This window comes from Dermacentor silvarum, chromosome 10 (assembly GCF_013339745.2).
Source record: "Dermacentor silvarum isolate Dsil-2018 chromosome 10, BIME_Dsil_1.4, whole genome shotgun sequence".
Lineage (NCBI taxonomy): Eukaryota > Metazoa > Arthropoda > Arachnida > Ixodida > Ixodidae > Dermacentor > Dermacentor silvarum.
The window spans coordinates 154907282-154926998 of NC_051163.1; the positions used below are offsets into that span (position 1 = coordinate 154907282).

The following is a 19717-nucleotide window of genomic DNA, read 5'->3' on the forward strand; positions in this document are numbered from 1 at the left end:
GACAAACCCTTTGTTAAATGTGCGATGGGTGTGGTCTACGAGATACTGTTGACGTGAGGTAAAGTTTATATCGGCCAAACCGGCCGATGTATCAATGACTGCTTAGAACATGTCATTTCGATATAGAACAGAACAGGCCCGTCATATTTTCCGTTAAAATCGGAGTTAGTCGGATAAGTCCGAATTGTCAAAAATTTTACCGGCGAGTGTTCATGGGATTTTTTTTCGGATTTATCCGAAAACACGGAGCCCTATGCTATAACTCGCACCCTTACACCCTTTTCAACGAGAAAAGGTTATAAGGGTCTGAGTTTTACACCCTTATAACTGTTATTAACTTCAAGGGTGTAAAGTATTTTACCGTGTGGACGGCGCCTTTTCTTTGTCCCGCACCATGGCTGCTATATAGCGCTGGTTGGTTAATGGCGCTTACGAGAACACGTGGAGATGCTTTGGAGAGATGTACATTTCGCTTTGGAGTGATGCAACTTTCAGCCGGCGTCGCAAGGGGGCGCGACGCTCCGGAGCGATGTGCGCTAACGCACAATGAACCTACACAATATATAGGAGAGACTATGCCTTTTTTTAAGACGGATACGCCAATCGCAGCGCGCGTACTAGTGCTGACGCGCTCACGTGGCCTCAAAGGTGAGCTACGTCACGTAATATGAAGAAGCAGACATAGGTTCCTGCGAAAAGCGCGGCGTGGTGCACTAATTTCTTACGATCCCGAAGTTTAAAGACGCCGCCCGCCCGACGTTTTCATACTATGCCACAAGGTGGGGCGACGCGTGTACTTCCGGTCTGTTTCCGGACGCGATCTCCTCTGATGTAGCCTATAACAGAGCCTGAAATTGTTTCACGATCCCGAAGTTTAAAAACGCCGCCATCCCGGCGCGTCTGAAATTGTTGATCTATCTACTTCCGTTGCCGGACGCGCTCTCGTGGAACCTAGCCTATAACAGCTTCGCTGTAAAAAAAAAAGTCCGGACATATGCGAACAAATCCGTGACGTCATACTAATGTACCGGAACTGTGTTTCGGCAGCGAAATTCAAGAAGAGAGACTGTCCTATATTTCATACGCTGTAATCACAGCCTATTTCTTCCAAATAATTGCAGATCGAGTCTTGAAACAGCACTTCAACGTGGCTATATAAACAGGGTTGCTCAATTAGCGTTGTTTTAAGTGGTCGAGATTATTATGAAGTTACTCAGTTGCATGGTATGTTCCTCAACAAATCCGAGAACTTCGGTCGCAAAAAAAAAAAAAAACATCTGGTAACGCCATAATGCGCGAGTTCACTCAAAGTATGCAATTGAACTGCATAAATACAAACGCACAGAATAAAAACAAAGCACTTTCAACCAGCACCACATTTATTTCACAAGTTGTACCTCGGTTAAGGCAATTATTCAAAGAAACATATACAAACTCTGTGAACGAAATTGTACGCGAGCTAGAAAAATACACGTCCGTAGAACACATACGTGGCTTTCTTTTCTTTTTTTGCGAAAAGGCCGATGTGGAGGCTGATGAACGGTTCGACCAATTAGTCGTTAACTGCGAAGGCAGATTGCCGTCATTATACGGATAAGTGAAATCTTCAAGCGCCCCTGACCTTGTCGTTCAGACGTGATATATAGATTCGTCGAGTGCTTCGAGAAATTTCACGTTCAAAATTAATTCACAGCGATCGTCGTTGCCACCATTTTGTTTACGCCGCTGGATAAGCGGGACACATCCGTTCACTGAAATAAATTACCTTCGCGTCATAGTTAAAAAAAAAAAAAGCGACACAACATGACGCGACCTGTATTAGTATGCTCTAATGGTGGCGTTGTTGGAAGCTTGTTCCACGTACTGGACAATCTGTACGTTCAGCAAGTGCCTTTTCTGTGACCGTGCGGGCAAAGGAACGTACGTTAGAAGCCAGAGAAAACTGTGCTAATCCACAATATGTGTGACGGTTTTACGCTTGACAATCAACGTGTACACACACTGTTCACTCCATTAACGTGTATACAACAATCGCGGTCAGAAGTGGCCTAGCACGAATCGCACACAATACGGACACAGAAAAAGACTCCGTAAGCAACAATTAAATAATCATAGATGGGCCTCGTTTATGTCGTTCAATCCCTCATTGTCATCTGAAATCTGAAATGTAGTGCCAAGTTTCAAGGGCTGGTGAAAGACGGTTTCTCTTTTGGCTGCTTTATGCGTACACGTTTGGACACTATACACTAAAGGCTATACAGCTTGTTGTTTCGAGTAACAGTCATAAAGAATTACAAAAATACAAAGGTTGTCAATAATCGGAAATGTTAAATCACAGGCGTAACAGTAAGCCAGTTCTTTACATCAGTGAACGCGCACTCCATCAATATAGCAGACGGCATATTTTAGGAACAGGTTTCGCCTGCTGCGCTTCCTGTTGACTCTGGCAACAACAATACGCGGAGGAAACGATTGAATGTGTGTTGTGCACGCGTGCATGCTTTGACAACTGTTGTCAACACCGTGAGAGCCGACGGGCCCCTTGCATTAATATATACGAACAACACTGAGGCCCACTTAACGAGCTGTTTGCGTGGGGTCTTTCTTCTGTAACGGGCTTTGCAGCCTGAATCCAGATGGCACGCTTGTCGTTGTTTTTTTTTTTTTTTTCATGTTCTTCACGAACATCCGCCATCTTTGTTATTTTCTTTTTCCCCCGAGTATGGTGCTCACTCCTACAGCCAGTAGCGAGGCATAAGGCTAGCCCAATATATACATCTGTACAGAAAAGTCAACACGTAAATTATCACAAACATTTAAGTGAAGTGAACTCACTAAGTAGCTATATACGTTCGTTATCTATTTCTTGTTGGAGCTGGCCAAATGATTGTTTAAACTATAGAGGCCCTAGCAGTAATAAATCTGACTACCGTTCCGGAACGGCTCAGCGCATATACTGTGCAGCGTTTGCTTTAACCAGGATAAACCTGTACGCCCATTCACGGCTCAAGTACAACATCCCAAGGGCTACATTTTGGTATGCGGTGGCACGAACATGGCTGCTGTCATGGTGCGTTCTCTATTTTTCTTCAATATGTTCGGGCATGCTGGCAGGGCCTGCAAACATGGTCAACGTGCTGCGCAGTTATACGCAGTACCGTGCAGGGACACGTACGAGACAAGCAGGCGCGGACAAGCACACAGCGTTGTGCCCGCTTTTCGTGTTACTGCACTGTACTATGTATACGCCTAGCAACTGTGCATCACCGACGAGCGTCAACTGTTCGGTGAGCCAGAGCTTTAGAAAATACAACTCGCGCACCGCCATATTAAAAGAACGCAAATCCGGTAACCTCCGTATCCAGCTGTACCATACATTACTCAGGCGTACGTTGATTAATTTTTGTCGCCTGACCCCTCTCCCCAAGTTATCGCTGTTTCCCACGTTATCGCTCGTCACCAGACGCGCGCTTCGTTTTTTGGATTTTTCGAAATTTCGTTATCGCAGTAAATGTGTACGGTCCAGCGCCGAACGAGAAGTCTACGTACTTCTGCCACTCTAGCAAACAATATTTCCTCACTGCTCTTCATTATTCTAGAAGTCATCAAATTTCACCATATTGTCCAATTCGCCATCTTGTCAGCTTCGATCGGCTCACGGGCCTTCTGCGGCCTTTCTGATTGGCTCAAAACGCCAACATGGCGGTATTCGACGTTGTCCGGGGTAACATATCGGGTTAACCTCTCTGTCTTTCTCATTTCTTTTATCTCTCTCTCTCTCTCTCTCTCTCCGACATCATGCGTGCAACGACACGCAAACATAACGACAGCAGCCATTGGCTTCTACATATCACGGGTTCGCCCATTCGCCACTATCGGAACGGCGGAGATCTGCCAATAGCTGGCGTCATACACAGGTTTGGAAGAACGCTACGCCACGTCAACGTGCGATCTTCATTAGTATAAAGTTGCAACAGGTTCCGCTTAGAGTGCGAATCCGCTAATTTACTGAAGGCAATCGGCGAGGGACACACGCTCATTTCAAATACAGATTGTAGGAACCATAAAACGCAGTTACACGTACCCTATTAATTGCAACGTGCGCCAGTTAAATTGACCACCAAGTATTCCACGAGGAAAGAAAAAAAAAAAAGAAAACAATGCTTTACGCGCGCATGTTCATTCATTGAAGACCACGTTGCATCTTCCGGCCCACGGCTGATGCTCTCGCATTAGCGACGGGTAGCCTTTCGGCGCCAACTACAGACGGTCACCGCTTAAATTAGTAAACATGTAGTACACTCCACGACGATTAGCACGACACTGACACACCTTCAGCCGAACAATATGCCAACAAGAATTACCCGCTCAGGTCCGCTTGCGACCAGCAGCGCATAAACGACATTGCAAGCTAAATAATTAGTTCTTTGGAAGCGGGCCTTCCGCTATTCATCTTCTTTTTGCTGCTTCCTTGTCTGCGTATAAATCGCCTGGCGCTGTGGGTATAGCATGGACTAGCAACCGTACATGTTCCACGGGGCTTGGAGCACAAGCCCGTGTGAATATCTAAGTAGGTTCTTCTGGACTTGACTTCATCGTACATATGTAGATGCCGCGCGACAGACGCCTCTAAAGTCTATCACAATGGAATCTGCATGTTGTATACTTCCGATAAGTGATCGCGGGGGGAATAATAGGTTAATCCTATTATTTTGCAAAACACCTAAGGGAATAATAGGTTAATCCGGATCGGTCAATCACACATCTGGGAAGCTCCAGAAATTTCATTTCTATTTTGGGCCTCTCTATACTTTGCTCCTCATTAAGGCCTTACTTGCATTACTCTCGTTTAGTTCAAGTTCCAAGTTTTTTTAAACTGCATGAGTCTGCACGCCATTAACAATACATCCCTATAGCTGACAATCGCTCTTTTTCTTAACTCTTGCCGAATCCGACATGTGTCTATAGAATCCGAGATGTATATATAGAATCCAACAACGAATCACCGCTTTTCCCCACTGGGCCGTCTATCTGACAAACCTCTGGCACTTTTTGTCTGGGCATGTCGTTCTAGCATATCGTGTAGGTATTTCTGGTAAACGCCCATGAGTGTATCGCTGTCTTACTTTTTTTGATGTTGGACATTAATTGTCGCTAATATAAACTGTCTCGCGAACTCATTTGGCATATATTATCTGTATTCTCCAAGCGTATTCTCTGTTGTCCGTTCTATAATCATGATTACGGCATACGTTAGCGAAACATGTGGGGCAAGCACGCCTACTGTGCCCGGAATGATCGACAACTTACACACTCGTAGGGCAGGGTTAACTACCAAGATTTTCATCTAATTCCACCGAGAAACGCGCATTACCTATAGAGCTAGCGAACAATGGCGCTCGGGTGCGCCACAACACTTGTATACCAGGTTTCCACCAAAGTCCCAGCGATCCCCCGTTTGCGTCCACAGATCACAACAAGGTAAAACAATGCGCCACTCACGCCTACCGAATATCAAGCTCTCTTAATTCTCCGGGCTACGCCCTCTTACACAGCTGAATTCCGTTTCGATTCCCCTCGTTCGCGGTGCGAATCTGCGTCATTCAGAACGAGCGAGCCCATAATGGTACGGGTTACTGTTACCCATAAGTGTTGCCCATAAGTATTACCCATAATTATTACCCACAAGTCTATGGGTACTCTCCGTATACGCGTGTGGTAAGCTCGAAGAACAGGACTCTGCCAGAGCCTGCTGCTTTCGCCCGCCACCCACAGTGGGACACTGCAGTCATGCGTACGCCTCACGACCGATATCGGTCGCACGCTCACGCACACCAGGAGGACCGCGCCACAATTAAGGGACCGTGGTCTCAAACACGAACGATCGAGTCCCTAGCTCGAGTGTGTACAACGACTAATTCAGTCCCTGAGCGGCTGAACGGCGGTGATCTTCTCGGTGACGGGCACCCTGAGGTCGTCCTCCTCTTCCTCCAGCGCTGCCCTGGATTCGCCCAGGACGGGAGCGTACGGCTCGTCGTCCTGCCAACGCGGGCACAGCGCCGCCAGCATCAGAGCGGCGGCCAGGAGCGAGCCTCCGCTGCAGAACATGCAGAGGCCGGCCAGCCTCCACGGGTGCGGCCTCCTCACGAGGCTCGGCGGGGCGGCGTAGCCCAGACCCAGGGCCACGACTCCCAGCAGGAAGAGCAGCGCGCCCAGCCACAGGGAGGCGGTCCAGGCGACGCGGGCCGAGCGCCGAGCCGCGTGACGCCGGGACGACGCCGAGCCGCCGTGGCCGTGGCCGGAGCCGCAGCCGGAGTGCGAGCCCTCGGGGCAGTCGGCGTAGAAGCGGTGCAGGTGGCAGCGGACGCCGAACAGCCGCCGGCTGCTCGATTTTCGCCGTCCGGGAGGCCGCACGGGGCAGGGGACGCTCACCTGTCGGGAACGCTCAGTAGTTAGATTTTTTATTTTATTACATTTAAGACACGTTTAACAACTTTTTCTTTCCTTAACGGAACGTAACCGACTGTAATAAATGTACAAAATATTCACACTGAGTAACCCTTCTGAAATATTATCTGTGTGTTCTGTATTTTACCCTGCTGCAATGTTTGTTTTCTATCTCTCTTTGCCTACCCTGTTTGGGCCCGTCTAGGGCCCGTGATATGTAATAAATAAATAAATAAATAAATAAATAAATAAATAATAAATAATAAATAAATAAATAAATAAATAAATAAATAAATAAATAAATAAATAAATAAATAAATAAATAAATATACTGCGGTCTAAAATATTGTGCAGGTGGCGTTACAGAGACAGAATGAATGTGTTATTGTTGTAAGAGATTTCTGAAAACGCGAACGTTTCCTAAAGCTGGCTTCTCCTCACTAAGGGTCGCCGTGTGGAGAAGCTTGCTTTACTTATTCGCTTCATTTTAGGAGCGATGGTCGGCGCATTGAAAGTGTTTATCTGGCGTGCGCGTAATCTAATCGAAAGCGTTTCCAAGGCAACCGGGCAGGTGATGCTGCAAAGCAATAGCAATTAGACAAAGTCGCACCACCCGGGATAGAAGATGCGCTTTCTGGATTCTGAAACCAGTGTTGAAGTATTGCAGCACGAGTATACGATGAACACTTGTAGGCGACTTGATAACGCAATCTCTCTAATAAAGTGTGTACGATATGAACACTATAATCCGACGAGCGCCACAATATCGCGTGAATGTGACGTACAGTTTTGCTGCTAAGACTTGCGTATGCTTGCGATAACCGGCTATAAAAAGGCCTACCTTTTAATTTTTCTTCAGGTAATTAAAGAGAGAGAGAGAGAGAGAGAGAGAGAGACCGGGGCAGGAGAACTTCAAGACGCCGCCGCTATTTATACACACTCTACCGGCATTACAGAACAGATAACTTAAAATGACCTTATTCCGGTCTAAAGTATCCTGAAAGGGGTATTCTGCGCCACAACTGCCACCATTCTTCTCACACAGCATCCTTTCAGTATAGCGTTCTATTCAAGGCCATGTATGCTTACGCCGAAGAAAGTACACTCGAAAGAATGGGGGGGGGGGGGGGGGGCATTGTTGTAAAAACTAAACACTCATTCAGTGCACAAGGAAGCGGAGAAGGAAACGAGCCACACATATACGAGGCCAGTGAATTAAGACCGCAGTGGCGAATCCTTGCAAAGGGGGCAAAAAAAGATACGAGACGATAGAGAGCACTCCTGAAACGAAGTTTTTTTTTTCTCAAACACAGCCTTTGTAAAAAGAAAGGAAAGAGAAACGTATCTGCGCGTCAGCACAAAGGGCTTTTCAGATAATCCGAACGCGCCTTCGCACTGTTGGGTTTCGAAGGTCGATATCTCGGTCGTCAAGAGCTCCCGTTGGCTTTTCTCCCTTGGATGTCTCCGAAAGCGCCGCATTTTGTTTGCTCGCGTGAGAGCATATTTGCGTCTTTGGGCGAATCATCGTATAATCGATATAATTTCACGAGCTTCTTGTGGATTTACTACAAAGCATAACGACCATCCACTGAACTTGTGTCAGTCCAGCCGAAGAACACAGAAGAATTTCTACTTGTTTCAAGATGCTTTTGTTGCTAAATTCTTAGTATGCGTACGATTTGTTATTTTAAATTCCATATATTCTACGCCCCAAAGTTCCGTTGTTTACCAGTAAGAACTAAACGTCTCTCCTAATTGCATCCTACTGTTCGCCCATCTCCAATAATGGGTACCCGCCATCAGTCGTAAAAAAAAAAAAAAAAAAAAAAAAAAAAAAAAAAAAAAAAAAACTAAAGCAAGTTCGCTTCGAAAAGACAATTGGTATATTCTTCCAGAACAAATTCCCGCGTACTTTCAATGTTATCAAACACAGAGGCATGTCAGTTGCATGTCACGACGGAGCATAGAATTAGCTTTATTTTGTGTATTGAGTTTTTTTTTAATAATGTTATGTTTGAATGCCAACGTCTGAATAACAGATCGACCGGGCAGCGCTACAGTTTTCTTGGTCGACGGACAAGCGCTCTTTGCTCTCCAGCGATTTGGCGGCGATCGATCCAACGCTTATCGACTTAGGTATAGATCGATAGCGGGCGGTGCATGATGCATGCCGCACCATGGCTTTAGCTGCTTGGACTGGGAGATAGCGTCACTCTTTCACTTCCGGTTTAGTTGCGTCATGCGAAGTGCGACCTTCACGCCCACGGCGGCGATGATCGTTTCTTATGAAGTCGGCCGCCGGCATGCAAGTGACTGGAAGCTCATTACGGGAATGGGTATGGAAATGAACCAGCGAAATGTCTAGTAGCATAGCCTTATGGCGTTCGAGCTGTCTTAATTTAGGGTCGATTAACGTATGGTTGGCGGTGGTCGGATAGCTTTCCGCAATTTTGTCGATGGAAGCGCGCTGTATAGTTTCGTTTTGTTCTTATTGTGTTATGTTATTTATTTGTTTTCTTAGTGCCAGCACTTCGTTTGACGGCGAAAGAACTTGGTATAGTGCAATGGGCCGACTCGCGATCGGCGGGCTCGACCGGGAGCGATCAAGCAGCTGTTCGGGCTGGCCGTTAATAGCTTGTAATAATGACCGCTACTGAGGTTTAACCTTCCGATGCTGGGCATTCAGACTGTGGGTGACGCCATAGTGAAGCGCCCTGTATTACTTTTGACCGATTTGGGTCCCTTAGCGTGCACCCAATAAACGGTGGCATTTTCCTTCAATCGCAAAGCATTGAACCCTAGCTCAAGCTCAGCTGAGTAACGGAACCACTGCGCCCGCGGTCCATACAGGGCTGTCCTCTTCAGACCTGTTTTTTTTTTTTTTTTTTTTTACGCTGTTCTTCCGCAGAAACAAAACTCGAGGGGTATCAACTTCATGGAGAAATTCATGAATTTCATTAAGAAATTCTCACTCTTAGTTATCTAGCAAGTGTTGGTCCAACTCCGAATAAATGTCTGAAACTTTGTGGCTCATGCAAATGAAAATCTGCTGTACAAAACACGTGGAGTGTCTTCGCTGTAAGTTTCCTTGTCCTGCCTACCACAATTATACAGTCGTGGGCTCTGCTGCGGATATGTACTAAGCGTATTAATGTTATCATATACGCAAGACATTTTTGATCGCTTCCGGATAACGGAAGGTAACGACTTCTGTAGATCGCGTCGCGCGCATTCATTCTCCATAGCTAATAAGGGCAATATCTAATTTCATATGGACCTGTCAATTCAAGAAAACGGTGCGCCTGCTATCACAATACACGGTCTCAAAAAAAAAAAAGCATGTTTTTCTTTTTTTCGGCACCTCAAACTACCGAATTATCTTCAATTCGTAACTTACACCCTCCCCTGCTTATTAAACAAATCCTCAGAGAATTGTGCATTGACTGTCTGACACAGAAAACGATACAAAAGATATTTCTCTCATTGACTCTCTGTACTTGTGAATGTATGGTGAAGTGTTTTAGGTGCTCTCTTTCCTTATTCTGCTGCTGCAATATCTGATCTTGTTGCCTTTTTCCATGCGCATAATAATTGCTAGTAAAACTAATAAGCTTTATTAAATAGTTGCATTTCTTCCAAAGTTTAGCCAGTTGTGTTTAGCATAATTAGCAATAGCTTCGCACGTGATCCCATCGTTTCATTACAAAATCACACCGTTGCTTTCTTCTGCTTGTATTGCGTGGTCACGTAATAAAATGGGAGTTTCATTACATAATCACGCAGTATATAGTTTAGCGCTTGTCAATGTGTCGTTCCTAGCTCGTACGTGCATATAGTCCGTGTTACGTACGCGCTGCTTCAATACCAACAAATACTAAATGGCCCAGCTTTTCCGTTGTTCTGAACGAAATTATCTAGGCTCGAAGGGGTCCTATGATAACGAAACTAACTATTACACGAGTGTTCTCCATGTTCCTCCAAACTAATGACTCGTCGGCACACGGTTAGTTAGGCGACGCCGCTGGTTTAGCTGTACGCCTACTGCCTTACCATTCCATGAGCGCCACGTTGGCACGGAAACTGAGGACTGTCGAAGGACGAAGCGAGATCGATGTAAGCGCAGCTCGGCGCAAACAAAATGGCTGTCCGGCAGTGTGGGGATTAGCCGAAGGATTAGCGAAAGCGCACGCTCCGGCTAATCCTCGCCGCGCAAAACAATGGTCACGCTGCTTATGTTGTGGAGACGGCCATATGGGCAGTGGGCTGGTCTATAGACCTCCGTAAAGAAGAAGAAGAAGAAGGAAAACAGCATGAAGAAACAACTCGTGTCCACTGTTGTCGTGCCGGTGCTGCCATGGTTACAATAGGTATGGCTCTGTTGCGAAGCGCAGCTTTTACTTAAAAGCACGGCTAAGAAAACATAACGCTAAATGAGTTTATTCACACTGCTCGAGCGTTCTTTCAAAACTATTTTTATTTATTTCCCAGGAAATGGTTGGTTACTATATATAGTGCAGAGAAACGAAATCCAAGGTACTTAGCGCAAGAAAAATGAATACACATGAACTAGCCCGATTCATAGCTCTTCTAAATTCAAGGTGCCTCATTTTTTTTTTAATTTCGCGCCAAGAAACTTCGTGTCCGTATGCCATTGTGACATCATGGATTTGAAATTGCTTTCTCGTATTTAGGCCTTGGGTGCGTCTACTCAACCCTACTCGTATATATAGTAGAATCTTTTTTATTCTCACGTGGCACGCAAATACTGGGAACGGAGAGAGACCGTATGACCAGCTTTACCGAGATCAAGAAACACAGTAAATTGGGAAGGGCCCATTTCCCCCCGGCAAACTCCTCGCTGAGTAGACGGCAAGCGACGGTATGGCGCTTGTTACAAACAGAAACATATCCGAACCCGGTGGCCTACCACCGTTACTATCCAGACATTTACACCGATAGATGCAGATTCTGCCAAAAAAGGGCGGACTTACGACATATGGTTTGGGCTTGTCCTCGGACACCCACGCAGAATAAAATACATAAGACTAGAGAGCAGTGGGAGACCGCGCTGCTCAGCTGTGCACCGGAAGACCAACTTAAGGCAATCCAGCAGGCCGAAGATGCCGCCAGGGCCCAAGGGCTCGAGGCGGTCATCGACGGTAGAGAGGCCTGGGTCTCACAAAACTGCTGTGCTAAAACAAAGTTCGTTTCTCCTCCTCCTCATATCTGCATTTGTATCTCGAAGGGGGGAGCAAGCTTTTCGCAGTAAAAAACGCAACACGCTTCCTTCCGTCGCCATTCAACCCGCTATAAGGACCAATATATAGATACACTATACCGGCATGCTTTGCGGCAGCTGTGGCGCAGTGAAACTCGTCGTGAAATTCCTTCCCAAGCGCCGCTTGGCATAAATTACAGGCCACCTTCCCTAAAAATATGTCATGCATCCCGATTAGTCGGTATGTGCTGCCACGAAGAGTTCCAGCATAAGAACTTTATTTCTGAATACGGGCCCTATAGAATTTCGGCCCCAGCAGGCGACGTTGCCACCTGAATTGCCGCCGCGACCACTCGACCACTTCGTAGACGAGTGTGATAGACCATAGATACATGCTGTAGACGCGTACCTATAATGACGATGATGGTGGTGATGACGATGATGACTGATTGTTTCTAGTGGTATCGCCATTAAATCAGAGTGAGCTATACTTTGGTCTCGTGTGAACTTGTGTGATCTTGTGTGATCGTGTGTAGTATAGCTCGTGTGAGCTATACTTTGGTCGATCAACAGCAACCCGCAACAACAGAGCCATACATAGTGGCCGGTGGTTATATCACGTGACGCTGAGTCGAACCACAACGTATACTGGAAGCGCTGTTACGACACTCGACTCTTCTAGTATTTGTAAAAGAAAGTACATACGCACAGCCGTGCAAATCGCGCGACACCATGGTCTCCAGACTTACGCCCTCGATTGTACAAAAAAAAAAAAATACTTCGTCATGAATATGTCGCTGCCGAAACGTTTCCGCCAGAATACAAGTGGATGATATGGTTGGGAAACAGTCGGTCGTCGTGATGAAAATTACACTCGCGCCAATAAACCCAGTGTAGCGAGATGTCGGCCACCGACACTGTTCCTCGCGTCTACATGTCTTTTACGCTTCCCAAACGCTAAAAACGCCTGTTACAGTATAGTTATTTGTTCATATGACAACCGTGTCGCGAATTAAGGTCATTGTACATTAACGTACGAGTATATAGAGATCTGGGATAAATATCAAGTCAGGAAAAAAATAACAAAAAAGGAAAGCAATTCATCGTCAGCGCACTATTGCATGTACACGGCGTATCCATTATAGGCGTTACTACTACGCCTCAACGTGGCAAGAACGGGAGCTTCGGGCGGTTCTTTGTCCACTTCTCGAATGCGTGCCGCCCCGTGGCCTTTCCGATTCCCGTTGCGCAGCTGCGTCGTGTGTGAGCGAGAGCCGTGCGCAGACCCGCCCACACGATGTATATATATATATATATATATATATATATATACATACATGCACCACAGGCGACCTAGTGCTATGCATCAAAAGGAATCGAGAGGCCGGTCTGCTCCACCAGTCCTACATTATACGCACGATTTCTTTCAGATAGAGGTGCCACACTTTCTGGATAGCGGATGTAACCGACACTCTCCCGCTTGAAATGATGATAACGGCCACACACACTTGATGTTTCGGTTTTGGTTGAGTTATATAGCCGCTGCCATTGATGATTGGAATGAACTCCCAGACAGCACTGTTACTGAGAATGAGAGCGAAACCGAGACATTTTACACAACTAGTTCTATATTAAACATATTACAAGTGTTAATATACATTATTCACGGCTTTCCGTATTGTGCTAGCTGTACGTGTACTGTTTTCTGTATTCTCCTTTGTAACCTTTTTTTTCTTTTTTAGCTTTGGGCCTGCATCGTTCTTACGCTTCTGATTTTCTGACAATTTAAAAAAAAATTATTTGCCCTCCCCTTATGCACTGGGGCCTTGGAGGTAATAATAAATGCAGGACGATGGTGATAATCTTCACCCTCGTTAACTCAGCTGCTCCCATTTAAATACATGGGAACGGAGAATTCGTTTTTGCTCGGCACCCACACTACAGAATTTGGTGGGGCTTGTCGCACCATTAGGGGAAAAAGTCTACCGACTGTATAGCCAGTGTATGTTTTTCATGTTTGTCCTCGATTTCTTCAGAAAAAATTCTTGAACATTGCCAAATGTTAGAAAAATCTCATATCAAGTTTGCAACTCAGTACTTCAGCTATACAAAAACAATATCCTTATTCTGTAACCTGCAGCCATTAAGACATTTAAAGCGACCAAATTCTATGCATTATACACCACTCAGAAACATACCACTAATTCGCGAGTGGGACTTTTGCAAAGCCCTCGTAAACATTGCAGAACTTTTTGCGTAACCTGTGAACCCACACGCCACATCTGTCACCAATTAACACCCATCATATGAAAGACTGCTAATCGCATTAACGCCGCCAATCACGTCCAAAAAAATGTATGCGCTGCCAACGTTTTTTTTTTTTCTTTTAATTTCGCACCGGAACCCCAGAGCGGGTACACGTCAGTACGACGTCAGCATGACGTATTAGAGCATTCGTGACTGCGCAAAAGTTTTTGAAACTTGTGAATTTCAGTCCTTAGTTGTTTTCGAGCACAGTGTAGTCCATCTGTACGGATATAAAGATAACTACAGGCTGGAGCAGACGCCGCGTCAAAATTAATGACGTCACGGCTAGCATGGTGCGGGGACTTCAATACGGCCTCGCCGGCAGTGCTTCGTTTTACCCCGGAAGCGTTTCTACAGCGAAGCTGCATATGGCTAGGGCAAATCCGCGAACAAACTGCGAACTGGCTCGCTGGCGCACCTCGGCGAAACCGCGCGAACGCGCTCGTGCCACTCTGCTCACGCGTTCGTCGTCGTCGTCGTCTTCTTCCACAGCTGGATGCGTTGCCGCTCATCATTCCAGCGTAGAATTTGACTTCTCTTCTGTCGTCGCATTGGGGAGGCCGCGTTTACGGGGGTGTATGAGCCACTGCTTAAGAGGGTATGAGCCATTAATTTTCTCACGTGGCGGACAGATTTAATAACACGTGATACGCGAATGTGTGTGCGTACCTATCTATCGTCACCATGACCACCAATCTGGACAATGTTATGTTGGTACCTTTGTTTCAAAATTATGTGTCACATCTGTGTCGTGCGCTAAACGGCTTCGCTGGTCCTCCACCTTCACAGAGTGAAATGGCCATCACTTGTTTCTAAATGCCTCACGCAGACTTCAATTTCACGGAAACTACGTAATCGCTCGAAAAGGCTCAACACAGGACAACACACATTTATGTATAATATACGTGAGGCGACCATATTTACTAACGTTGCAGATGTACCGGTTGCCGGTTTTTTTTCGCGTCGGAATCACGCAGCGACATCAGAAACGCACCTCAATCAACACACTCGCGTGCCAAACGCAGTCAGTATTACCTATACGCACGTCTATATAGGGCGTATCTGCAAGCAGTCTTCTTTTGTGAGGGTATTCAACGCATGTGTTGCATGGGTTAACAATGTATACATACATACATACATACATACATACATACATACATACATACATACATACATACATACATATACACATATACACACACACACACACACACACACACATATATATATATATATATATATATATATATATATGTTTGTTTTGTTTAGTACTGTGTACGCTGTGTTTTGTTTAGTACAGTGTAGTAGCTATTAATAAACTGTTGGTAAAATGAGATACGTTGAGAGTTGGATACGTCGTGTGTTGGAAGCCGCGGCAAAATTGAGATTATAGAGACACTCCGCGAACGTGTATGTTTATGCGTAGCTGTGAATATGCAAATCTGCCCAAAATGGAAAATACATCTGGGGGAATAGTTGTCCCCGGGCAGCAAGCAGACCAGAGAGCTCTTCATCGTAGCGAGCGTCTGCGCCCCGCCCGTTTTCTCGAATGGGAAAAATGGCGGTTATATTTATAACCACTGCTGGCAGTTAGGAATGTACGGCTTCAGTTACGCCCCCGAAAGATCCCAACAAGCGCGTCTATACCCCATTTATATCTAAACCTCTCAAAATACAAAGAACCAAGTCTAACTGCCTCTCCCCGTGCTATTCCAATTGATCCAGTCCCTATCGTTCGAAATATTTCCCTATCATTTTCAAGTATTCAAGCATCTGTATACAAAGCGACGGCGAAGGTGTACCTCTGCAGCTTCCTTCTAGACATCATCTCATCAACAACTGTGGAGCTATAGCAGCGAGTGATGTTGCAATGAAGTACGTGCAAAAGAGCTAATCTCATCGAAAATTGGCATCATTACGGACTCCCGCGCTGGCCTTAGCAGACTGCAGAGCAGTGACGTTGATGGTCCATTTGTGCGTAGCATTATTGACTCTGCCAAAAAAAAAAAAAATGCATCTCGTGGCCAATATGGGCTCATCCCTTGGCAACATGGGTATCTTCGCACGTATAGGGATCGCTGGAAATGAGAAAAAATACATAAACAAATAAAAAAGTTGTCGGCTGGCATCGGTTTGTGTTCACAACGACCTGTGATTACCCGGAAATTTTGCGTAGGCTTGATGACGCCCGTCTGTTGATTCGTCGCTACCACGTCAAGCAGTATACCCAGGCTATATATAGTGTGTTACAAATAGAACGTTTCCGCCCCGTGTTCATGGTCAAGACTTGCGTCCTGCATTTCTTGAGCAGCGCACTGAGGGCACGTCGTCTGCTTAATTTGTCTGCGGCGCACGGCCCGCTATGAATGTCTGAACGGGTCCCAGTGGTTGTGTATCGCGACGTAGCCAGGCTCCTCGCACCATCTTTAGTTTCCTAAAAGATACTTAGCTTCCCGTTTGTTGCGCTTGTTTTGTTTGTTTGTTCGTTTGTTTGCGAGTGACGAGACCTATAGACATATATTCTACGTCTGAATTTTTTTTTTTTAATAGTGCGACCTGCAGTGTTCTATTTCTGTTCCTACTGCCATACTTTATTCCTTGTCATTGTCTTTGTTTAGTCCTTGTGATCTGCGCGTTATCGTGTTCTTTGTGATATTTATTTATTTTATTTTACGATACCTCTAAAGGCCCTCGAAAGGGTGTATACGTTGGAGCGGGGTGGGCCACACACAAAAAGATAAGGTGAGCTTTACGGGATCCAAGTATTCCGGAATAAAGCACAATACACAAATAAAGCAAACTGACAAGCGAAGATAAGTCATGGAAATAATTGCGCAGAAACCGCCCACAATGGTTGCCAATTTAAGCGAATAGCCGAACGCCTTGAGAAATCTCTTCGCTTGATTAAAGGAATGATGCGCACTTACGTAGATGCTTACTCTTTTTGCATGCAGCGAGGAAATTTAGGTAATGCTTGCGGTTTCGTTACGTAATTTCGTATGGAACAGAACAATTAACCGGCACATATATGTGTAGCGCTGCTAGATCCGTCTCCAGCAGTCATCGCAGGGGGAGAGGGCGGTGGTAGAAGAGGAGGGCTGTCCTCCACTGATTAACAAAATTCACTAATTAAGTTTTGAACTAATTACCTTGTGGCCCGCATTGCAATTTACAAATTCTAGCCGTGGCGTTCGCAAGGCGGATCCACTTGGAACGAATTCTCAGGATGACAGCAGTTTCGAGATATTAATTCCCGAACTTAGCGGAGAAATGCATTGGCGTTCCAGTTACTTTTGTGCTTCAATGCATAAAACGACGTTTTGTGAAGAAAATGACTGGAACGCCAATGCATTTCTCCGCAAAGGTCGGGAATGAATATCTCGAAACTGGTGTCACCCTGTGAATTCGTTCCAAGTGGATCCGCCTTGCGAACTCCACGGCTAGAATTTGTAAATTACAATGTGGGCCATAAGGTAATAGGTTAAAAAAGTTAATCAGTGAATTTTTGTTAATCAGTCGATTATGTATTTCAATTGTTTGTGCATCTTCTGGTAGACCAGCTCACGAACTAGAGTTGTGCTATCTGCCACAGGCAACCTTTAAAAAATGTTTAATGTGTTCGCTGAAACAACCTGTATTTACCGTTAGCGTTCGGCGACTATTGCGCCCTCTGTATGAGCGGTGAAAGCCCGACCGCCACCGACGACCAATTATGAAGATGGGCGAAAGGAAGGCATTCGTTTTGAAAACGGTAAAAAGTTGCAAATTACGTATGGGCAAAGCTGCAGTAACGTTAGAAAACAATTTAAATACAAAGTTGAACGCAATAACAACAAACCGTGGTGATCAGAAATAAGGTAAGTCACTAACCGATACATTTATATTTTCAAGACATAAAGCACACACGTACACACAGACACACACAGCGACCAAAAAAATAAATAAATAAAGGATTTAAATTTCAGAAGTGTTTTGACGAAGTCGGAAAATACTTTCCCGCATTTTTTTACCCCCTGAATACTAACTTTAAAAATAAGCACACCACATTTTAGGCCATCATTATTTTTTAGAATAAAATACAAATGGGGCACAAAAAGGAAAAAATCAAATCCGTAAAAACGGGACTGCCGCTCCATAATACTTACTATGTATAGCTGTCATTACATAATTGCTGCAGTATAGCTTAAGCGAATGGTAATAATTTTAAACGACCACGCTTAGCGGAAGCAGCAGTTCCCGATTCTTCCAATTTTAGATTTCATGCCCCCCTGTACATGTTCTACGTTATGCGATGGTTTGCCGCACACAAAGATGTGCGACGGAAACGATGCTAATGCTGCAGACTGGCAGCGAAATTGAGGCACTTACTTTGTGATTTGTTTTCAGCAGCAACCGTTCGCTCGGTGAATCCATTCGGAACTGTAACAAACAGGGGAATAAAAAGAAAGCTAAAACTTCAAGCGGTGTTGTAATGTCGTGTCGGGAAGGTGAGAAAAACACCAGCGCGCATATTTACGACAGCCACTTATCAAACACGCACAGACTTATATGCACTGAAAAAACGCAAGCAGCCCGCAGTCTCTGCTGATTAGGCGAATTACTAAGAGCCATAATGCACGCGAGGGTAGAAAGCCACGCACGCCAGCCTCGAGTAGCAGTGCTTCTCCGCAACAGCTTGCCCGCATGCAGTGAAGCCAACCTTCAAATATTCAGGGGCACCTTTCCCCGTTACCGCGCTGTTTTCGGCCCAGCTTTCGTGCGATGATGAAAAAAATTGATAAAAAAAAGAAAGAAAGAAAAACACACGCTCTCGTACCGCGTACGGCTGCGGATTGATATTGACATTCGGGCTATCCGCGAAAATATATGCCGCCTACGCAATATCAACAGGCGATCGAAACCATTACCCCGCGTCTGACAAGCTCGGACAGATACTCGAGAGAATGCTCGCTTCCCCACGAACGGCTCACGTTGAAAGATCCGGCCATTTCGGATTGGGCTTCTCCTGCAAACATCTGTGCACTGCTGACGAGTCCTTCGTTCTTACCTTGGCGGTTGCCTAGGGTTCCCGCTGGCACGGCCGCGATCCGAAGACTTCGAGAGCAGTCATGTTGTACGCCACTCCACTGAACGGCGCCCAGTGAGAGAGAGAGAAAGGAGAGTGAGATTAAAGAACTAAGGAAAAAAAGAACACAGACGTATTAAGCTCCTAGGGCGCTCGTAGCGGCGGCAAAGAGAGTCGTAACGCTGCTGCGCCTCGGGCTGCGGTTTTGTAGCCTTTTGACATTTTGCGCCTTCGCGGCGACCCGAGCGCTCCCCTGAAAGCTCATTAGCCAGAGTCCATTAGCATATTGAAGCTAATACCCAGTCTTTCGCACATGTTCATTTCTTTATTGCTCTTTGCGAATGTTGCTGCTAAACGCGCGCATGGTAACCGCGAAAAACGAGGCTGTCCTCGCGCGGGGTTTTCGATTTTGGTGGCTGGCGTGCTAAGGAAGTCTGATTTGTGTTAGCTATTCGCTATTATTGTTAGCTATTTTACAGAAAAACGCAGCGTAGAGTCACAAAAAGTTGCGGTTTCGTTTTCGATATTTCTGATCAGCAGCGGCGGCCGTACTACTTGTCGGACAACAGTGAGCGAGCCGCATCTCACCGACGCTCCAGATAATCGTCCGCTTTCTTGTTTGTGTGAGTTACAAATACTTAAATAAAATACTTGAGTGCTTAACGCTTTGCAAGCAAATA

General features: G+C 45.6%; 1 protein-coding gene across 1 annotated transcript; it reads right to left on the minus strand.

The window, feature by feature from the left end:
• Nucleotides 1-1365: 1365 nt before the first annotated feature.
• Nucleotides 1366-19143, minus strand: LOC119431105 (neurensin-1-like). The gene is made up of 3 exons (XM_037698583.2): nt 19020-19143; nt 18341-18391; nt 1366-6432 (listed from the first exon to the last, which is right to left on the minus strand). The coding sequence occupies exons 2-3, from the start codon at nt 18383-18385 to the stop codon at nt 5920-5922; spliced, it is 558 nt and encodes a 185-aa protein (XP_037554511.1). The 5' UTR covers nt 18386-18391; nt 19020-19143; the 3' UTR covers nt 1366-5919.
• Nucleotides 19144-19717: the final 574 nt, after the last annotated feature.

Excerpts from the sequence above, each read along its gene's own strand:
- LOC119431105 (XM_037698583.2), bottom strand. The coding sequence starts at position 18,385 with ATGGATTCACCGAGCGAACGGTTGCTGCTGAAAACAAATCACAAA. Across the intron at positions 6,433-18,340 it reads TGCTGAAAACAAATCACAAA|GTGAGCGTCCCCTGCCCCGT; the intron begins GTAAGTGCCTCA and ends CGTTCCCGACAG.